At 36.6% G+C, this 19,728-nt stretch overlaps 1 protein-coding gene across 11 annotated transcripts in view; it reads right to left on the reverse strand.

The window, feature by feature from the left end:
* The window catches only part of TASP1 (taspase 1), a 342,726-nt gene that overhangs the window by 104,710 nt on the left and 218,288 nt on the right, over positions 1 to 19,728 (reverse strand). For 5 of the 11 annotated variants that reach the window (XM_042980915.1, XM_042980914.1, XM_042980922.1 and 2 more), the window contains one exon: positions 13,967 to 14,048. The exons of 5 other annotated variants lie outside the window; for them this stretch is intronic. In XM_042980915.1, the coding sequence (XP_042836849.1) occupies positions 13,967 to 14,048 (82 nt within the window). Of the gene's footprint in view, positions 1 to 13,966; positions 14,049 to 19,728 lie in introns of those variants that run through there. One more of the 11 variants, XM_042980921.1, reaches the window with a different exon arrangement.

Below are 19,728 nucleotides of genomic sequence, written 5' to 3' on the forward strand. Positions count from 1 at the left end.
AATAGAGCAAAGGCATTCAAGTCTTACTGAATTTCCTTAGAGTAGTGACAAAGCAATTGTATTTAAATACAAAGTTAAGGCATTTCTAAAATTGCGACTTCTCCTTATGCTCCACATGTTAAGGTGGCTCATGAATTAGCCATGGAAAGAAAAATACATGGAAATATAGTTGATCTAGTCATGAAACTAAAGGATAAACACATTATGCTTTATTTTTTACGACACGATTTTGATGATTTTAGAATGCATTATTCTCTCTAAAAATGTAGCCTGCTTTAAGAAAATATAATATGTAAAAAATTTAGAATTACGAAACAGGATAAATTGGGTACACTGACTGATTTCATTAACTAATTGCTTTTTTAATTAAAGGGCTTCCAATGAAGTTTCTAGACATAGTTTAGGAGTTCTTAAAGAAAATAATGCAGTGTCTAAAAATTCAGTCTTCATTTACTTTTTTCACATTTATTACCAAAAAATTACCATATATTACCAAATTACCAAAAACCATTTATTACCAAAAAAATGTATTTTTGCAATGTGCATTGTACTGACACACAATTTTTAGTACCTTCAACTCAAATATGTATGTATGTATGTATGTATGTATGAGTTACTAGTTCAGGCTGGCTTGAGAAACTCAACAGAAATTTTTTTATAATTTAAATTATAGAATGCTTTTGTAAAGAAATCCTATTTATTTAAGTATATGTCTTACATTAATTTATCAAAATATTTCTTGGTCAAGGGCTTCAGGAAAGCAGGAGAGAGAGCAACTAACATTGAGAATCTATCACGTGCCAGGCACTGTCTTTTGTAATAGAACTCACTAATGCCCGGATGGGGAACCTGAGGCTAAGAGCAAGTAAGTAACATGGCTTAGGTCACTTTAGTAAGTGCATAAACTACAATTCAAACTGGACTTTTGGATTCCAAAACCTGGTGAACTTCCATCGTTCTATTGCTTTGAAATTTACCCAGCATGGAAAGAAAGATTTGTAATTAATGTTATATACTGAAAAGATTAAATTCCTTAACAACACCAAAGGATCACAAAACTTCAAACACAAACACAACTCTTATACATCTCTTAAGAAAAGCTTTTAAAACTGTAACAAACCCAAGAGGCCACAAAAGCCATGATCAATACATTTGACTACATTAAAAATGTTTATAGGGGTGCCTGGGGTGGCTCAGTTGGTTGAGCGTCCAAGTCTTGATTTTGGCTCAGGTCTTGATCCCAGGGTTGTTGGATCGAGTCCCACATCGGGCTTCATGCTCAGCGTGTACCCTGCTTAAAATTCTCTCTCTCTCTCTCTCTCTCTCTCTCTCTCTCTCTCTCCCCCCCCCCACCCCGTCCCTCTCCCCTGCTCACACTCTTTCCCTCTTTCTCTATCAAAAAAAAAAAAAATGTGTATTTTCTTTTGCCATACGGGGAAAAAAGTATAGAGACAAATGACACACTAGTGAAAATATCTGCAATTTGTAGCATAGAAAAAGAGCTAATTTTCTTCATACATAAAGATGTGCCACAAATCAATGAGAAAAAGACAAAAGGAAAAAGAGAAAACAAGGGGAATATAAGTGGCTCCAAAACATGAAAAGATGATCTACATTTTTCATACTAAATGTAATGCAAATTAAAACTGCAAACTACCATTATTCAACTATCAGATATCAAAGTTTGAAACATTATGTTAGCTGGGGTAGAGAAAAGAGCACTCTCACAAATGATGGAAGCATAGCCATTTGAAAATACATCCCTGCACTTTGTGGTAGTTATATTCTACAGTGTTGCCATGAACATTGAATTAGCAAATACTGAGCTATTGCTCCTAAGGAAAATACTGGGTTCGATTCCCACAAGCCTCTGGTCACAACATTTTTAATCAGTAAGTAACCTTAAGTGTTTCTGTATAAGACATCTTATATTTCTTTATAATGAAACACAAGCAAAGAAGAGTTAACCATTTTCCTGACCCTAGATGACCTGCTCATGAATTAATTTGGTTTTCAGCCTCAAAACAATGCTGTCCCCTATGCTCTGTTTATTGGTCATTATCTTATGAATGCACAAGTTTAGCTAATTGTCCAGTTTTTCCATGGCTTCATCATGCACCACAGACATTATTTTAGGAATTTTTGGAGCAGCCCTACATACAGATCAATGAATTTCCTCTTCCTTTTTCTGGATGTACGATACTGTTATTCATGAACTCTGAGTTCATCGTCAACAGCGTAACAACTCTTGCCTGAATGATGTTTATCTAACATGCACCCTTTCTCCACAAGGCAGCACAACCTCTTTGCATTAGGAAAACACTTCAACACTGAGCTTGGGGGCCATGTTAATTTCATTAAGATCTTAATTTTAATTTGAGTATAGTTAATGTACAGTATTATATTAGTTTCAAGTGTACAATATAGTGATTCAACAATTCTATACATTACTAGTGCTAATGATGAAAAGTGTACTCTTTAACCCCCATCCCCCCAACCCATCTCCCTATCAGTTTGTTCTCTATAATTAAGAGCCTGTTTCTTGATTTCTCTCTCTCTCTCTCTTCCCTTTTGTTTGCATTGTTTCTTTAATTCAAAATATGACTGAAATCATACGGTATTTGTTTTTCTCGGACTTATTTCACTTAGCATTATACTCTCTAGCTCCAACCATGTTGTTGAAAATGGCAAAATTTCATTCTTTTTTCAAGAGTGAATAATATCCCATTGTGTGTGTGTGTGTGTGTGTGTGTGTGTGTGTGTGTGTGTGTGATATATCTTGTTCATCCATTCATCTATCAATGGATACTTAGGATGCTTCCATAATTTGGCTTTTGTAAATAATGCTGCAATAAATACAGCAGTGCATATATCCCACTGAAATAATGTTTTTGTATTTTTAACACTAGTACTGTGATTGCTGGATCATAGGGTAGTTATATTTTCAACTTTTTGAGGACCTTCCATACTGTTTGTCACAGTGACAGCACCAGTTTGTATTCCCACCAACAGTACAAGAGGTAGTTCTATTTTTAACTTTTTGAGGACCCTCCATACTGTTTCTCACAGTAGCTGTACCAGTTTGTCTTCCCATCAACAGCGCAGGGGATTTCTTTATCTCCTACACTTGTATGGATTTTAGCCATTCTGACACGTGTGAAGTGAGATCTCATTGTAGTTTATGATTTGCATTTCCCTGATGATGAGTGATGTGCCTCTTTTCATTTGTCTGTTGGCCATCTGTATATCTTCTTTGGAGAAATGTCTCTTCATGTCTTCTGCCCATTTTTTAATTGGATTATGTTTTTTGGGTGTTTAATTATATATTTTGAATACTAACCCTTTATCAGATATCATTTGTAAGTATCTTCTCCCATTCTGTAGGCTGCCTTTTAGTTTTGCTGATTGTTTCCTTTGCTGTGCAGATGCTTTTTATTTTGATGTAGTCCCAATAGTTTATTTTTGCTTTTGTTTCCTTGCCTCAGGGGACATATCTAGAATAAAGTTGCTATGGCTGATGTCAAAGAGAGTACTGTCTGTGTTCCCCTCTAGGATTTTGATGGTTTCAGGTCTCACATTTAGGTCTTTAATCCATTTAAGTTTATTTTTGTGTATGGTGTAAGAAAGTGGTCCAGTTTATTTCTCTTGCATGTTGTCCATTTTCCCAATACCGTTTCTGGAAGAGACTGTCCTTTTCCCACTGGATATTCTTTCCTGCTTTGTCAAAGATTAACTGACCATACTGTTGTGAATTCATTTCTGGATTTTCCATTCTGTTCCATTAATCTATGTGTCTATTTTTATGCCACTCCCATACCATTTTGATTACTACACCTTTGTAATATAACTTCATATCTGGAATTATGATCCTTTGGCTTTTCTTTTTCAAGATTGCTTTGGCTATTCAGATTCTTCTGTAGTTACATACAAATTTTAGGATTGTTCTAGTTCTGTGAAAAATGCTATTGGTATTTTGATAGGGATTTCATTAAATCTGTAGGTTGCTTTGGGTAATATAGCATTTAAATGATATTTGTTCTTTCAACCTATGAGCATTGAATATCTTTTCTTTTTTTATAATTTTTTTTAATGTTTATTTACTTTTGAGACAGAATCAGAGCATGAACAGGGGAGGGGCAGAGAGAGAGGGAGACACAGAATCTGAAGCAGGCTCCAGGCTCCGAGCCGTCAGTACAGAGCCCATCATGGGGCTCGAACTCGCGGACTGTGAGATCATGACCTGAGCTGAAGTCGGACGCTTAACCGACTGAGCCACCCAGGCGCCCCCGCCTTTTTTTTAAATTTAGATGCAAGTAAGTTAACATATAGTGTAGTATTGGTTTCAGGAGTAGAAATTGGTGATTCATCACTTACATATAACACCCAGTGGCTCATCCCAGCAAGTGCCCTCTTTAATGCCCATCACCCATTTAGCCCATTCCCCCTGCCACCATTTCCATCAACCCTCAATTTGTTCTCTATATTTAAGAGTCTCTTATGGTTTGCTCCCCTCTATTTTTATCTTATTTTATTTTTCCTTCTCTTCTCCTATGTTCATCTGTTGTGTTTCTTAAATTCGTCATGAGTGAAATTATATGATATTTGTCTTTCTCTGATGGCTTATTTCACTTAGCATAATACACTCTAGTTCCATCCACATTGTTGCAAATGGTAAGATTTCATTCCTTTTGATCACTGAGTAACATTCCATCGCATATATATATCACAACTTCTTTACCCGTTCATCAGTCAATGGACATTGGGCCCTTTCCATAGTTTGACTATTGTTGATAGCACTGCTATAAATATTGCATGGACTCCTTTGAATCAGCATTTTGTAACCTTTGGATAAATACCTAATAGTGTAATTTCTGGGTGGTAGGGTAGTACTATTTTTAACTTTTTCAGGAACATCCATACCGTTTTCCATAGTGGCTACACCAGTTTCCATTCCCACCAACAGTGCAAGGGGGTTCCCTTTTCTCTGCATCTTCGCCAACATCTGTTGTTTCCTGAATTGTTCCTTTTAGTTATTCTGACAGGTGTGAGGTGGTATCTCATTGTGGTTTTGATTTGTATTTCCCTGATAATGAGTGATATTGAGCAACTTTTCATGTGTCTGTTAGCCATCTGGATGTTTTCTTTGGAAAAGTCCTCTACCAATTTCTTCATTGGATTGTTTGTTTTGGGGGGGACTGAATTTAATTAAGTTCTTTACAGATTTTGGATACTAACCCTTTACCAGACATGTCATTTGTAAATATCTTCTCCCATTCCAAAGGTTGACTTTTAGTTTTGTTGTTTCCTTCACTGGGGAGGAGCTTTTAATCTTGATGTGGTCCCAGTAGTTCATGTTTGCTTTTGTTTCCCTTGCCTCTGGAGACATGTCTAGTAATAAGTTGCTGTGGCTGAGGTCAAAAAGGTTACTGCCTGTATTCTCTTCTAGGATTTTGATGTCTCCTGTCTTACATTTAGGTCTTTCATCCAATTTGAATTTATTTCTGTGCATGGTGTAATAAAGTTGTCCAGTTTAGGGACTCCTGGGTGGCTCAGTTGGTTAAGCATCCAACTCTTGACTTGAGCTGAGGTCATGATATCACGGTTCATGATATTTGAGCCCTGCATTGGGCTCTGTGCTGACAGCGTGGAGCCTGCTTGGGTTTCTGTCTCCCTCTCTCTCTGCCCCTCCCCCACTGGCTCTCTATCTCTCAAAAAATAAAAATTTTTAAAAGAACTATTAAAAAAAATAAAGAAATTGGTCCAGTTTCATTCCTCTGCATGTCACTGTCCAGTTTTCCCAACACCATTTGCTGAAGATGCTGTCTTTTTCCATTGGATACTCTTTCCTGCTTTGTCAGAGATTAGTTGGCCATAGGTTTGTGGGTCCATTTCTGGTTTTTCTATTCTGTTCCATTGATCTAAGTGTCTTTGTGCCAATACCATACTATCTTGATAATTCCAGCTTTGTAAATACAGCTTGAAGTCTGGAATTATGATGCCTCCATCTTCACAGTTTTCTTTTTCAACATTACTTTGGCTATTTGGGGTCTTTTCTGGTTCCATACACATTTTAGAACTGTTCTAGCTCTGTGAAGAATGCTGATGTTATTTTGATACGGATTGCAGTGAATGTGGAGATTGCTTTGGGTAGTATAGACATTTTAACAATATCTGTCCTTCCAATCCATGCACATGGGATATTCTTCCATTTCTTTGTGTCTTCTTCAATTTCTTTCAGAAATGTTCTATAGTTTTCAGCATATAAATCTTTTACCTCTTTGGTTAGGTTTACTTCTAGGTATCTTATGGGTTTTGGTGCAATTGTAAATGGGATTAATTCCTTGACTTCTCTTTCTGCTGCTTCATTATTGGCATATATTAATGCAAGATTTCTGTACTTTGATTTTATATCCTGCAACTTTGCTGAATTCATGTATCACTTTTAGCAATTTTTTGATGGAGTCTTTCAGGTTTCCCATGTAGAGTATCATGTCATTTGTGAAGATTGGAAGTTTAACTTCTTCCTTGCCAACTTGTATGCCTTTTATTTATTTTTGTTGTCTGAATGCTGAAGTTATGGAATGTCTTTTCATTCCCTTGTATCATCAATTTCTTTCATCAGTGTTTTAAAGTTTTCACAGTACAGGTCTTTCACCTCCTTGGTTAGGTTTGTTCCTAGGTATCTTATAATTTTTGGTGCAATTATAAATAGGACTATTTTCTTAATTTCTCTTTCTGTTGCTTCATTATTGATGTATACAAATGCAACAGATTTCTGCACACTGATTTTGCATCCTGCCACTTTACTGAATTCATTTATTAGTTCTAGCAGTTTTTTGGAAGAGCCTTGCAAGGACTTTCATTACTATGTTGAATAAAAGTGGTGAGAATGGCCATCTCTGTCTTGTTCCTTATCTTAGGGGGAAAGCTTTAAGTTTTTCATCGAGTAGGATGTTAGCTGTGGGTTTCTCATATATGGCCTTTATTATGTTGAGGAATGTTCCCTCTAAACTTGCTTTGTTAAGGATTTTTATCATGAATTGATGTTGTATTTTGTCAAGTGTTTTCTCTGAATCTATCAAAATGACCATATGCTTTTTATCCATTCTCTTGTTGATGTGATATATCACATTGATTTGTGAAAACTGAACAATGCTTGCATCCTGGGAATAAATTCCACTTGATCATGGTGAATAACTTTTTAAAATGTAGTTTTGTATTCAATATGCTAGAATTTTATTGAGAAGTTTTTGCATCTATGTTCATCAAAGATATTGGCCTGCATTTCTCTTTTTTGGTAGTGTTTTTATCTGCTTTTGGTATCAGGTAATGCAGGCCTCATAGAATAAATTTGGAAGTTTTCCTTTTTCATTTTTTAGAATCGTTTGAGAATACTTTTTTTAAATTAAATTTTAGGCAAAATACAGTGCAATATTGGTTTCAGGAGTAGAATTCAGTGATTCATAATTACATACAGCACCCAGTGCTCATCAAAAGGGCCTTCCTTAATATCCATCACCTATCTAGCTCATCCCCCACTCACCTCCCTCCATCAACGCTCAGTTTATTCTCTATCATCAAGAGTTTCTTGTGATTTGTTTCCTTCTCTTCTTGTTTTTTTCCTCCCCTTCCCATATGATTATCTGTCTTGTTTCTTAAATTCTACATGAGTGAAATCATATGGTATTTCTCTTTCTGCTTGACTTATCTCACTTAGCATAATACATTCTAGCTCCATCCAGGTTGTTGCAAATGGCAAGATTTCATTCTTTTTGATGGCTGAGTAATATTCCATCATTTATATATACCATATCTTCTTTATCCATTTATCAGTCAATGCACATTTGGGCTCTCTCCATAGTCTGCTGCTTGTTGATAATGCTGCTATAAACACTAGGATTCAGGTACCCCTTCATATCCATATTTTTTGTATCCTCTGGGTAAATACATAGTAATGGAATTGCTGGATCTAGGGTAGTTTTATTTGTAGTTTTTTGAGGAACCTCCACACTGTTCTTCAGAGTGGCTACACCAGTTTGCATTCCTACCAACAGTGCAAGAGGGTTTCCTCTTTCTCCGTATCTTTGCCAACACCTGTTGTTTCTTGTGTTGTTAATTTTAGCCATTCTGACAGGTGTGAGGTGGTATCTCATCGTGGTTTTGATTTGTATTTCCTTGGTGATGAGTGATGTTGTACATCTTTTCCTGTTAGCCATCTGGATGTCTTCATTGGGAAAGTGTCTATTCATGTTGAAAAGAATAGGTATTAATGCTTCTTTAAATATTTGTTATAGTTTGCCTGTGAAGCCATCTGGTCTTAGACTTTTGTTTGTGATGATTTTTTTGACTACTGATTAATTTCACTGCTGATTATTTATATAATTTTGTATTTCTCCTGATTCAATGTTGGTAGTTTATATGTTTCTAGGAATTTATCTATTTCTTCCAAATTGTCCAATTTATTGGCATATAACTTTTCCTCATATTCTCTTACAATCCTTTGTATTTCTGTGCTGTCATTTGTTATTTCTCCTCTTTAATTTCTGATTTTGAGTCCTCTCTCTTTTTTGATGAGTCTGGCTAATGGTTTATCAATTTTGTTGATATTTTCAAAGAAGCAGCTCCTGGTTTCATTGATATGTTCTATTATTTTTTAGTTCATATATTTTTCTTATTTCTGCTCTAACTTTATTATTTACTTCATTCTTTTGGTTTGGGATTTCAATTGTTCGTCTTTTTCTAACGTCTTTATGTGTAAGGGTTAGGTTGTTTATTTGAGGTTTTTCTTGTTTCTTAAGGTAGACCTGTATTGCTAAAACCTTCCCTCTTAGAACAGTTTTTGCTGCATCTCAAATGTTTTGGACTGTGTGTTTTCATTTTCATTTAATTTCATTTTGATTTCCTCTTTGATTTGTTGGTTGACCCATTTATTGTTTAGTAGTATGTTATTTAACCTCCATGTATTTGTTCTCTTTTCAGATTTTTTCTTATGGTTTTCTAGTTTCATAGCATTGTGGTCAGAAGAAATGCATGAAATGACTTTGATTTCTTTGAGTATGTTGAGATTTGTTTTGTGGGCTAACATGATCTATTCTGGAGAATGTTCTATATGCACTTGAAAAGAATATGTATTCTGCTGTTTTAGGAAGGAACATTCTGAACATATCTGTTAAATCCATCTGGTCCAATATGTCATTCAAAGCCACTGTTTCCTTGTTGATTTTCTATTCGGATGATCTGTTCATTGATGTAAGTGGGGTGTTAAAGTCCCCTACTAGTATTGTATTATTATTGATTAGTTCATGTTTGTTATTAACTGCTTTAAGTATTTGAGTGCTCCTATGTGGATGCATAAATATTTACAATTGTTCTACCTTCTTGGATTGTCCCCTTAATGATTATATAGTGTCTTTCTTTGTCTCTGTTACAGTGTTTGTTTTAAGGTCTATTTTGTCCTATGTAAGTATTGCTACCCTAGTTTTCTCTCCACACCTCCCTAAAAATCTTAATTATCCTATCAATCTATATTATCTAAGAATTAATGTCTTCTATATTTAGATTATGACATTCTGAACATCTGAAATTTGATGTAATAATACCATAAATTTTCAATTGTCCTTCATGAGAATGCTTTATTATGATATGAAACTGATCTAATGCTATCAAATTGTTTTATGTCTCATGACTACCTAAAATATAATCAAATCTTATGAAAGGCCATGAATAAATCCCTACATAAATTTACACTGGGCACATATAATTAGGGCAAAATCTGTTATGTTTAAAGAACAATCAAAATGAACAAAAATTTATTCCCAATAGAAATTTAAAAATTGCAAAACTTCTATAAGTTTTTAAAAATGAATACAAAACATTTATTTGTCTCAGGCCAGTTTATCTCACAAACTTTTAAAACTGTCTAATTAACTCTTAATTTATAATTAAAACCTGGCAAAAGATAGAGTTACATAGGGGAAAAAAATAATAGAACAGTAGTATTTCTTATCATGAGTGATATCTAGAAGTCTATAATTTGTTTCTTGTTTTTAAGGACTATAATTGAAATTGTTTCATAAACTTAAAATGGAAGTTTATGGTAAGAGTATTAAGAAATAATTCTAATAATAACACAGCAAACCAGGCAGATGTTATATTATAGTAATGGGATTTTTCCACGTGTAATTATTCCATGTAGAGAATCATGAACTCAAGCAGCATACAAGGTAAATAAATAGCCTGGAGTGCAATGCCTGAGCCTGTGAAAGAGCCATGTTGCTTTGGTAGTGGCTGGTGACTGTCTGCACTTCAACTACTAATCTGAAAAGCCTATTGTTTTGTAGAAAGCCAAAGCACAGGGATTGTGAGGCTACTGAAAATGACCAGACCATGAAAAGATCTCCATCAGAAAACTTTAAGAACCAAAGCCATGCTGAAATAAATTCCTGAATGGGTTTAACATGTGAAAAATGGTCATAGGATTTGGCAAGTTTCTTCTCTACCAGCTGACTTCACATCACATCATATCACATAAGTATGATATGAAAAAAGGCCAACACCACTGATCGTGTTGCAGTGCCAGAGAATGTGTTAGGTAGGATGTGCTGTGCATGTGCTCCTTATGAATGACAGGTTAATGGTATTATAGGGACATCCAGAATGGATTCGCACATAATCTTAGAGGTTAGCCTTTCTGGAAAGTTGCATTTAATGGTTTGGAATAAAGAAACTCACCCACAGTATAATGCCCAAGAGTGGTTCTACTTTAGTCATAGTGTCCCTCCACTATATGAGACAGCCTTTAGTCCCTATGTAAGGCTTTGACTCCTGGGGACATTTAAATCACCACCTTTACTGGTTAACATTAGAGCTACAAGCCATCCCTTGTAAGATGTTCCCCCCAGGATACCTCTTTCTCTTTCAAAATGATTCACAGGTCATTCTGTTTAAATTAAGTCAAATAAAATTTCTTTACCAGGGGTGCAAGCAAGTTTTCTCTATCCAAACAGATTCTCTTTTCTGACCAGAGAGAAGCTCTTAGCCATCCCTCTAAAAAAAGTTGTTGTTCTTCAATTGTTGTTAACAACCCCCATCTGCACTGGCTCCCGCACCCATTTTAAAACCCCTCTGCCTGGCTTCACATCCCAGACTTTCTTGCAAGGAAAACAGAACTTTAACATCAGAACTGTCTTGGGCTAGGCAGTTGCCAAGTCAGCTGCTGCTCTTTAGACTTAGGTGGAATGTCTTCCCCTTAGACGTTCTACACAGTGCTTTAAGTTATAGCTTGCTGAATAGAGACAAATTCATTTTTAAAATGGGAAGAGTGAGGAACCATAAATAGAACAGCCTCCTATTGTCTCTGTAGATTTTTCCCCCTGGTTGTTAGTTTCTTTATAACCCAGTATGGGGCTCACCCAGGGATGCTTTACTGTCCTGACATGGAATCCTTAAGATTCATCTTGTGTGTCCCCCTGTGGCCATTAAGTGGTTTTGAGCTGGCTTGCCTCCCTAAAAAACTTTAACCACTGAACTGTATTAAAAGGAATGGGTTCTATAGAACCTTGGCTATACTAAGCCAAGAAAATAACTATTCTCTCTTCCCAAGGCTCATCCTGATTGGTTCAATACTAAAGAAGCATGATGACTGAAAAGGAGGAAGGGGATGTGGGTCAAATACAAGCCTCAAAGGACAATTCAGCTCTCTTCCTTTATCATTTTATTGTATTAGAAACTTCCGGAAATAGGGACCACTGGATGGAACCTAGAAGTTCTCTGATGAACAGGAAAGCATTCAGTGACACAAGTTTTACTGAAACATGATTTCATCCATTCAACAAATATTTTTTTAGGATTTATTTCATACAGGAGTAATCTCTATCACCCTTTTGAGCAGATGAAAATGGACTATAAAATTTGTCAAAATGTTTTTCTGAGAGTTTTAGGAGAACCACGGTAATAAGAGTTACACAACCACTAGAATTCTATTCATAAATCTTTATATTCTTTATATCAGATGGAAAATTTTATAGCCAAAAAAAACACAAAAAAACAAACAAAAAAAACTACATGGTTTGATTACAGCTAGAACTATAGTTCTCAGGATGGAGGAAAAAAATTACAGATAAACCTCTATTTCTAATTTTTTTCTTTTTTTTAAGTACATTAGTGATGGGATGCCTGGGTAGCTCAGTCAGTTAAGCGTCCAACTCTTGATTTCGACTCAGGTCACCATCTCACAGTTCCTGAGACTGAACCCCACATCAGGCTCTGCATTGACAACGTAGAGCCTGGTTGGGATTCTCTCACTCCCTTTCTCTGGCCCTACCCACTTGCTCACTCTCTCTCTCTCTCAAAACAAATAATTTTTTAAAAAACTACAGTTAGTGATATTTAAACGAAAAAAAATGTTCTTTTACAAGGCAAACAAAGCAGATTATATCTATTTGTAATCAACATTTTTGTCTTAAAAACGACAACTAATTCTGAAAAATATAAATCTCAGAGCACTACATCAATAGATTAATGCAACTCAGTTATTAAAAAGTTTAAATATCATGTCTGCTTATTTACTTTGCATTTAAAAACAACTACTTAATTTGTTTATTTCCATCTGATCCCTAAATAAGAACCAAAATGTCAGCCTCTATCAAGACTATAATGAAGATATAATAATTCCAAAGCATTGCTGAGGCACTAAAGAAATAATTTTCCACCCACCTCCCAGGATGTTGTATGGAAGTACTGAATCACTGTATTGTACACCTGAAACTAATATTATACTGTATGTTAACTAACTGGAAATTAAATAAAAAGAAAAGAAAGCAGTTTCCAGCCATGACACTGGACCCTCTTTATAGACAGTTTTAGTTATATTTCTAAGACAAGTTATTAACGTCAGACAAGCATCCAGCACTACCTCTTTTCCACTACCAGCCTAATAGCTAATTTGCCTTCTCTTGAGGAGTTATTTTTATGATCATGTGAGCCCAACAGAATGCCTCCTCGTAAGTGCTCATGGTGGCATGTGCCATGAAATGGAAATAAGTGATACTGCCGGGGCCCCAAGAATGAAGCTCCTTTGAAGTGCATGTGTTTGTGTGTGCTCGCCAAATTTTTAATGCCAGTAAAACCAAAAGGCAGTTTGGAATTTTAACTTACAGTAAAATGACCTTTTATCTTTTTAATGTTCCAGGAAGCATCAACTCAATCTAACATTTTTTATTCTTAAACCATAGCATGTTTTGGTAACAGTGACAAGAAGAGTACTTGATAAAGAACTTTGCTTGTTCTAAGAAGGGGGGAAGGGAATGCCACATTTAAGCTCTAATTGGCAAGTGAGGAACAGTTTAATTTGATAGAGCTAAGTCGAAAATGATAGAAGGATTCATTATTCTTTGAAGTAATTATGTAAGAAATTGCAAAACTTCTCACATAGAAAAATCATGTACATACCATTTATATAAAGTCAGGCCCACATGGGGGCTTCAAAAATACGGGTTATGGGCTATTTCTTAGGCTGGGTGGTGGGTTCACAGGTGTTCATTTTATTATTATCCTTTATAACTCACAAATTTATTACATTCTTTTAAAAATATATGAAACATTTCATAGTTAAGATGAAAAACGGAAAAAAGGGGTAGCTGGACAATTATAAGCAATATCGTGTACACCACTTAATTATCAGCATAATGAACATATGCCTGGATAGCAAGGAACCTGGAGTCATTCTCTGAGTAAGGTGAGGGTAACTTAATGGGGGAGTAACAATTACCATATGTGTTCATCAGATGATCAGCCTCTGGCTGAACTGTGTGCCTCAAATTTATTTTGGATAAAGGACTCCCAACAGCAGCACAGAGGCCACTGGCTGAACACACAGCCCCTAAGAGCCCCTATGCCTCCTATCCTGAATTGCTTAAGATTTTCCTTAAATATATGGAGGCTGTTTCTCATTGATCCCCATACTCACTGCTTCTTAGTAACCATTCTCAAGCAGGGACCCTTGAACTTCACAAGGTCTGTGAGGCTCCCACCAACACAGTAAAGGCAAGCTACAAGGAAAGAAATGAACTCATATAGTGAGATGGCTGTTTATGCCATATATTTGCATAGACTCTAATTACTTGTATCAAATCACAAGTTTAAAACAGAAAAGGACTCATTTCTTTCCACTGGGAGGTTTGAGATGACTTTGTTTACACAATTATTAACCATACTATATATAGCAGCCTCAATAAAGCACTTTTGTACAGGCCTGGAAAGCACATGTAATTGTACTTTAGCAGGTAAAATATATATTGTTGTTATCGGTTTTTTTCTCTCTAAAAGCAGAGAGAAAAATTAATTCTTTTCAGTTGTTTCACTCCAGGGACAAGCATTTGCTTTACATTAAAACAGTGATTTGTAGGCTGAGATTTGCCAGCATCTCATGATCTGGGAGGTGGGAGGTGGAGAGATGGGTGTTGCAAACACATTCACATCCAAATTGTCATTTTGCAAGGCTGTTTGCAGAGGCTGTCTCCTGCGATCCATTTAAACTGTCTCCAAAACTTGTTCCCAAACACTCGTCATTATCCAACATTTCCAAGCCATATTGTTTGTTTGTTTGTTTGTTTGTTTGTTTGTTTTTAGAGCACGTGAAGATACCTTATATGACATTTCATTTTTCTGGAAGAGTGTCAATTTCTTTTAGCATTTCTGTTAAAGAATCAATAGAGAAATTCCACTTGGCACTTAACTCGTTCACCTAACAATTAGAAGCTACTATGGCGGGTGGGTATAAGGTTGGATAGGACACAGTCATTGCCCTCAAATGATTCACAATCTGGTGGTGTGATTCTCAGAGGCAGCTGAAGCTTCTAGTGCTTGGAAAGGTATTTTAAACCCCTGGATCCTCCATGTGAGTCACTGGCACTCAAAAATCTGTGATCTATTCCTGTCAAATATTCGGGCTCAGAAAAAAGCTTAAGAGGTGTGAGCCTAGAGGGAGGGACAGACACTTTAACACATGTCTAGGATGTGTCACGGCAAGTGTTGCAAGGGATGCCAAATGCATGTTGCAAAAAAAAAAAAAATGCACACACACACACACACACACACACACACACACACAAGGAAGGAACAAATCACCTGGGGAAAGGATTTCCAAAGGATTCCAAGAATATTCACATCTGTCCTGGGTCTTAAAAGAAGGAATGTAATTGGCCCAAGGCATCCCAAGCACAGGTAAAAGCACATGAAGGTTACTGGGGAAAAACAGGACCCTTTGGAAGACGACCAACCAATCTGGAGTGGCAAGAACTTGGGGCATTGAGGATGTGTAGAGGGAAGGACTAATTGGAAACAACAATGAAAGCATGTTCTGGGGTTAGATCAGAGGAGGACTTTCCCATCAAGTTCAGTAGTTCTTGTCTGTCTTCTAGGGAAATGACCAGCAGAGGCAGGAGTATGTATGTGTTCTCAGGGAAGAACTGAAAAGTAGGGAGTGAGTGATAGTAACAGATACAGGTTTTGTCTTTATTTTAACACACAGAGAAAGTTATTAAACATTTAGCTTAGACATAGAGTAAACTAATTACATATAATTTAGTGGCTCTTCTTTTGACCACTATTCCCCTGATCCTAGGATTAGTCTCTCCAAGCCACAATTAGGTCTAGTTCTCATTTTTGCCCTTTCTTCATGGCAGCCTGCTTCTCTCCTGACTGCCCATTTCTGAGCCCACAGTTAGGTTCTCTGGACCAGCTACAGATGTATTATCGAGAGCAAAGTCTGGTGACAATATGGAGATGGGAGACGAATAGAGGTGGGGTGGGTAAGGAGACAGTCTGGAAAAGAGTGACTAGGGACTGCAAGCTAGGGAAGGCACTGATTTCATTTGTCCCAGAGGATGTCAAAGAAGAAAACCAGGATCCACTGATGCAATATTTTAGACTGAGCTGCCTAAAGATGCAACAGAGCACCTTGATTTGTTATAACTATTTAGACAAACTAGAGGCCCCTTTGGCAGTGAGAGGGTTTAAAAGGTTTGTTAGTTATCTGTGTTGGCATAAATCACACCAAAATGTAGTGGTTTAAAACAACAAACATTTATTATCTCAGTTTCTGTGGGTGAGGAATTCAGGAGTGGCTTTGTTGGGTGATTCTTGCTCAGAGATTCATATTCTCCCTCATGGTTGCAGTTACCTGAAAGTTCGCTCAGAGCTGAGGCTATTGGCAAGAAGTCCCAATGCCTTGCTGGTTACTGGAAGGAGGGCTCAGTTTTTTGCCACATGGACCCCTCTCTAGTGCTGCCTGAGTTTTCATACAACATGACAGTTGGTCCTTCTGAGAGTGAGTGATCCAATAGAGAAAGCAAGGAGGATGTCACAATGCCTTTAAAAAAATTTTTTTAATGTTTATTTTTGAGAGAGAGAGACAGATACGAGCAAGGGAGAAGCAGAGAGAGAGACAGAGAGAGAGAGAGAGGGAAAAACACACACACAGAATCTGAAACAGGCTCCAGGCTCTGAGCTGTCAGCACGGATGTGAGGCTTGAACTCGGAAACAGTGAGATCATGACCTGAGCCAAAGTAGGATGCTTAACAGACTGAGCCACCCAGGCACCCCCACAATGCCTTTTTTGATCTAGCCTCAGAAGTCACACTCTATCACACTGCCATATTCTTAAGCCTTAGAAGAAGAGTCCCAAGAGAGGAATTAAGCTCCACTTCTTGCAAACAGTTTATGGACAAAGCATATGTAACAAGGTCACACAAGAGGATTTTTAACATTCCTTCATACCTGAGATTAGCCAATTCTATTAATAAACCAGTAAACAGAGGATAAACCTGGAAAGTGCCCTATATTTGAGTCATCCCACGCCCTGAAGTGGCCCACTGGGGCTCTTGTAACTGATGTATTTGTCAAGAGGAAAGGTTCAGTAATGGATTTCTGGAAACTCCACCAAATGACAATAGCGTTTGATTGAAACTGCTCTTGTGGTGTAATGGAAACACTATTTACGATTTTCAGAAAAGAGAGTGGGCACAGAAAAAGCTTAAGTTAGAGACTATTTTGCTTATACTATTCTTCAGATAAAAAATGAACAATATACAGCAATCAAGTGTTTTTTTTAATTTTGGGAATTATTTTATTTGGATTGTAGAAAAGAAAGACTTCTGAGCTCTCCTGGTTACTAGGTATTACTAAGTATTAGGAAGCATAAGTTTATAAAGTTATAGTCTCATGAGAGTTCTATAAGGCAGTAAATGAGAAGTTATGGTCCAAAGATGAGGCAAATTAAATTGTGGCCTGCTGTGGAGCAACTGATGGGGTATAGCATGGAAGAATTGACTTGACCTTGATATTTTAAATATTCTCCCTTTACAGGCAGAGGTTTATGACAGATACTTCTTATGGATCCAGTCTTCCACTACTGGGATCTGCAGTGAATAATATTTATAAAATCTTGATACTGTCTATACTGGTTACTAATTGTCACTGTTCAGAACCTCCAATCAAAGTGTAGAAGACAAGTTAGATAGATATAGGACAGAATATGGATGGTAATAACTATGACATTATTGCTATGGATTGAGGTGAGAGTTGGAGTGGGGAAGGAGGAGAAAAGAAGAGCACAAGAACTTTCCTGAACTTACATAGTCAAAGGGGGGTGAGATATGGTTGATAGAAATTGTATAAAGTTGAGGAATCAAGAAATAAATCAAGAAACAATGTTACAGTTGCAATAAAATTAAAACTTATGATTTCAAGTTAGAGTAGAAATCTATCAAAAGCCAGGAGGAAAGGGAAGTGGAAAGTGGTATGAACTACATTCTTAATTTTTTTTTCCTAAAAAGAAGTCACACACTACTGACTAACCAAGAAATAGAAATATGAGCATATCCTATAGAGTGAAGGTGTTTCCTACAAGAATAACCAGAACCATGGGGCACCTGGGTGTCTCAGTCAGTTAACTGTCTGACTTCAGCTCAGGTCATGATCTCAAGGTCTGTGGGTTTGAGCCCTGCATTGGGCTCTGTGCTGACAGCTCAGAGCCTGGAACCTGCTTTAGATTCTGTGTCTCCCTCTCTCTCCACCCTCCCCTACTCGCACTCTCTCTCTCTCTCAAAAATAAATAAACATTAAAAAAAAAAAAAAAAAGAATATCCAGAACCAGAGACTGGTGACTCTGGGACTGGGGTGGCCAAGGTGACTTTCACATCTCCTTTCCTATATTTCTATACTAGATTTGCCTTCTTATCTGTACTGAACATACATGACTCTTTTGAAGCAGACAAATGTAAAAATCCATGGATTTGGTATAATCTATAAGTTTATACTAACCTATGTTCACCAGGTCTTAGGTAAACTTTATAAACATCAATCACTCTAGTTACTTTTAACAAATGGTAAGATTTCACTTATTTTAGAAATTCACACTTTGCATCTCATTCTTCTTGAGACAGAGAGTAGGAATCAGTTTACAAATTACTACATTGGTGATAAAAACTATTTAAAATGAGCTGGAATTCTATGAGTTTTCTATATATATGCTTTTCTATACTCTACCTCCAAAAAGGAAAGGACAACCTTACAATTTTCAGGATTAACTCTAAAGGGCAAGAATCTAGGCTCAGTAAAGAACTGATAGTCCATCCTAGGAATAGTCTATGAAACAGTTTTAATAACTAGTCCCTTGGTCCCCAGTACTAAGGGTTATTCTGAGTTTTTTTTTTTTAATGCTTATTATTTTTGAGAAAGAGAGAGACAGAGAGAGAGACAGAGTGCAAACGGGGAAGGGGCAGAGAGTGAGGGAGACATAGACTCTGAAGAAGACTCCAGGCTCTGGCTGTCAATACATGGCCCAATGCAGGGCTCGAACCCTTGAACTATGAGATCATGACCTGAGCCAAAGTCGGATGCTTAACCAACTGAGCCGGGTTGTTCTGAGTTTTTATGGAAGGCCCATGTACATCATATATATGTGTATATATACACACACACACACACATATATATATATGTATATATATATATATATTTTTTTTTTTTTTAATTTACTTTGAAAGAGAGAGAGAGCATGAGCACAGGAGGGGCCGAGCGAGAGAGGGAGAGAAAGAATCCCAAGCAGGCTCCCCACTATCAGTGTGGAGCCTGATGCAGGGCTCGAACTCATGAACTGAGATCATGACCTGAAATGAAACTAAGAGTTGGATGTTTAAGCAACTAAGCTACCCAGGTGCCCCTTCCTCTTATATATTTTAAAAGCAAATTCCCTTCTATCTAACTATGGAAGATTTATTCAAAAGATTCACCAATGATTAAAGATACCAAAGAAGCAATTGACTAATTTGACTTGTTTTAACAAAAGACAGCCATTTAAAAATACATTTCCTGGGAGCAACCTGGGTACCAAATATAGTGCGTGGAAAGAGAAAGGGAATACCAAAAACAAAACAAAACAAAACAATACAAAACGATGAGGTTAGTAGTCAGAGACCAAAGTCCATTTTTTTTTTCTCTTTGAGTAATTAGGGGAGAAATTTTACGAAAGCTCTTTGGGCTCCTAGAAAAAAATACTTTTCTCAAAGTCATATGAAATGCTTGATTTTCTAATTTACAGACTCAACTTGTACTATATCAATTCACAACAACCATACAATATAGATCAGGCAGCACCCACACTTTCCGTAAGAAAATTTATACAAAGGGTTTAACTACCACAGTTCCTGTGGATGATCTATAACACTT

This window comes from Panthera tigris, chromosome A3 (assembly GCF_018350195.1).
Source record: "Panthera tigris isolate Pti1 chromosome A3, P.tigris_Pti1_mat1.1, whole genome shotgun sequence".
NCBI lineage: Eukaryota > Metazoa > Chordata > Mammalia > Carnivora > Felidae > Panthera > Panthera tigris.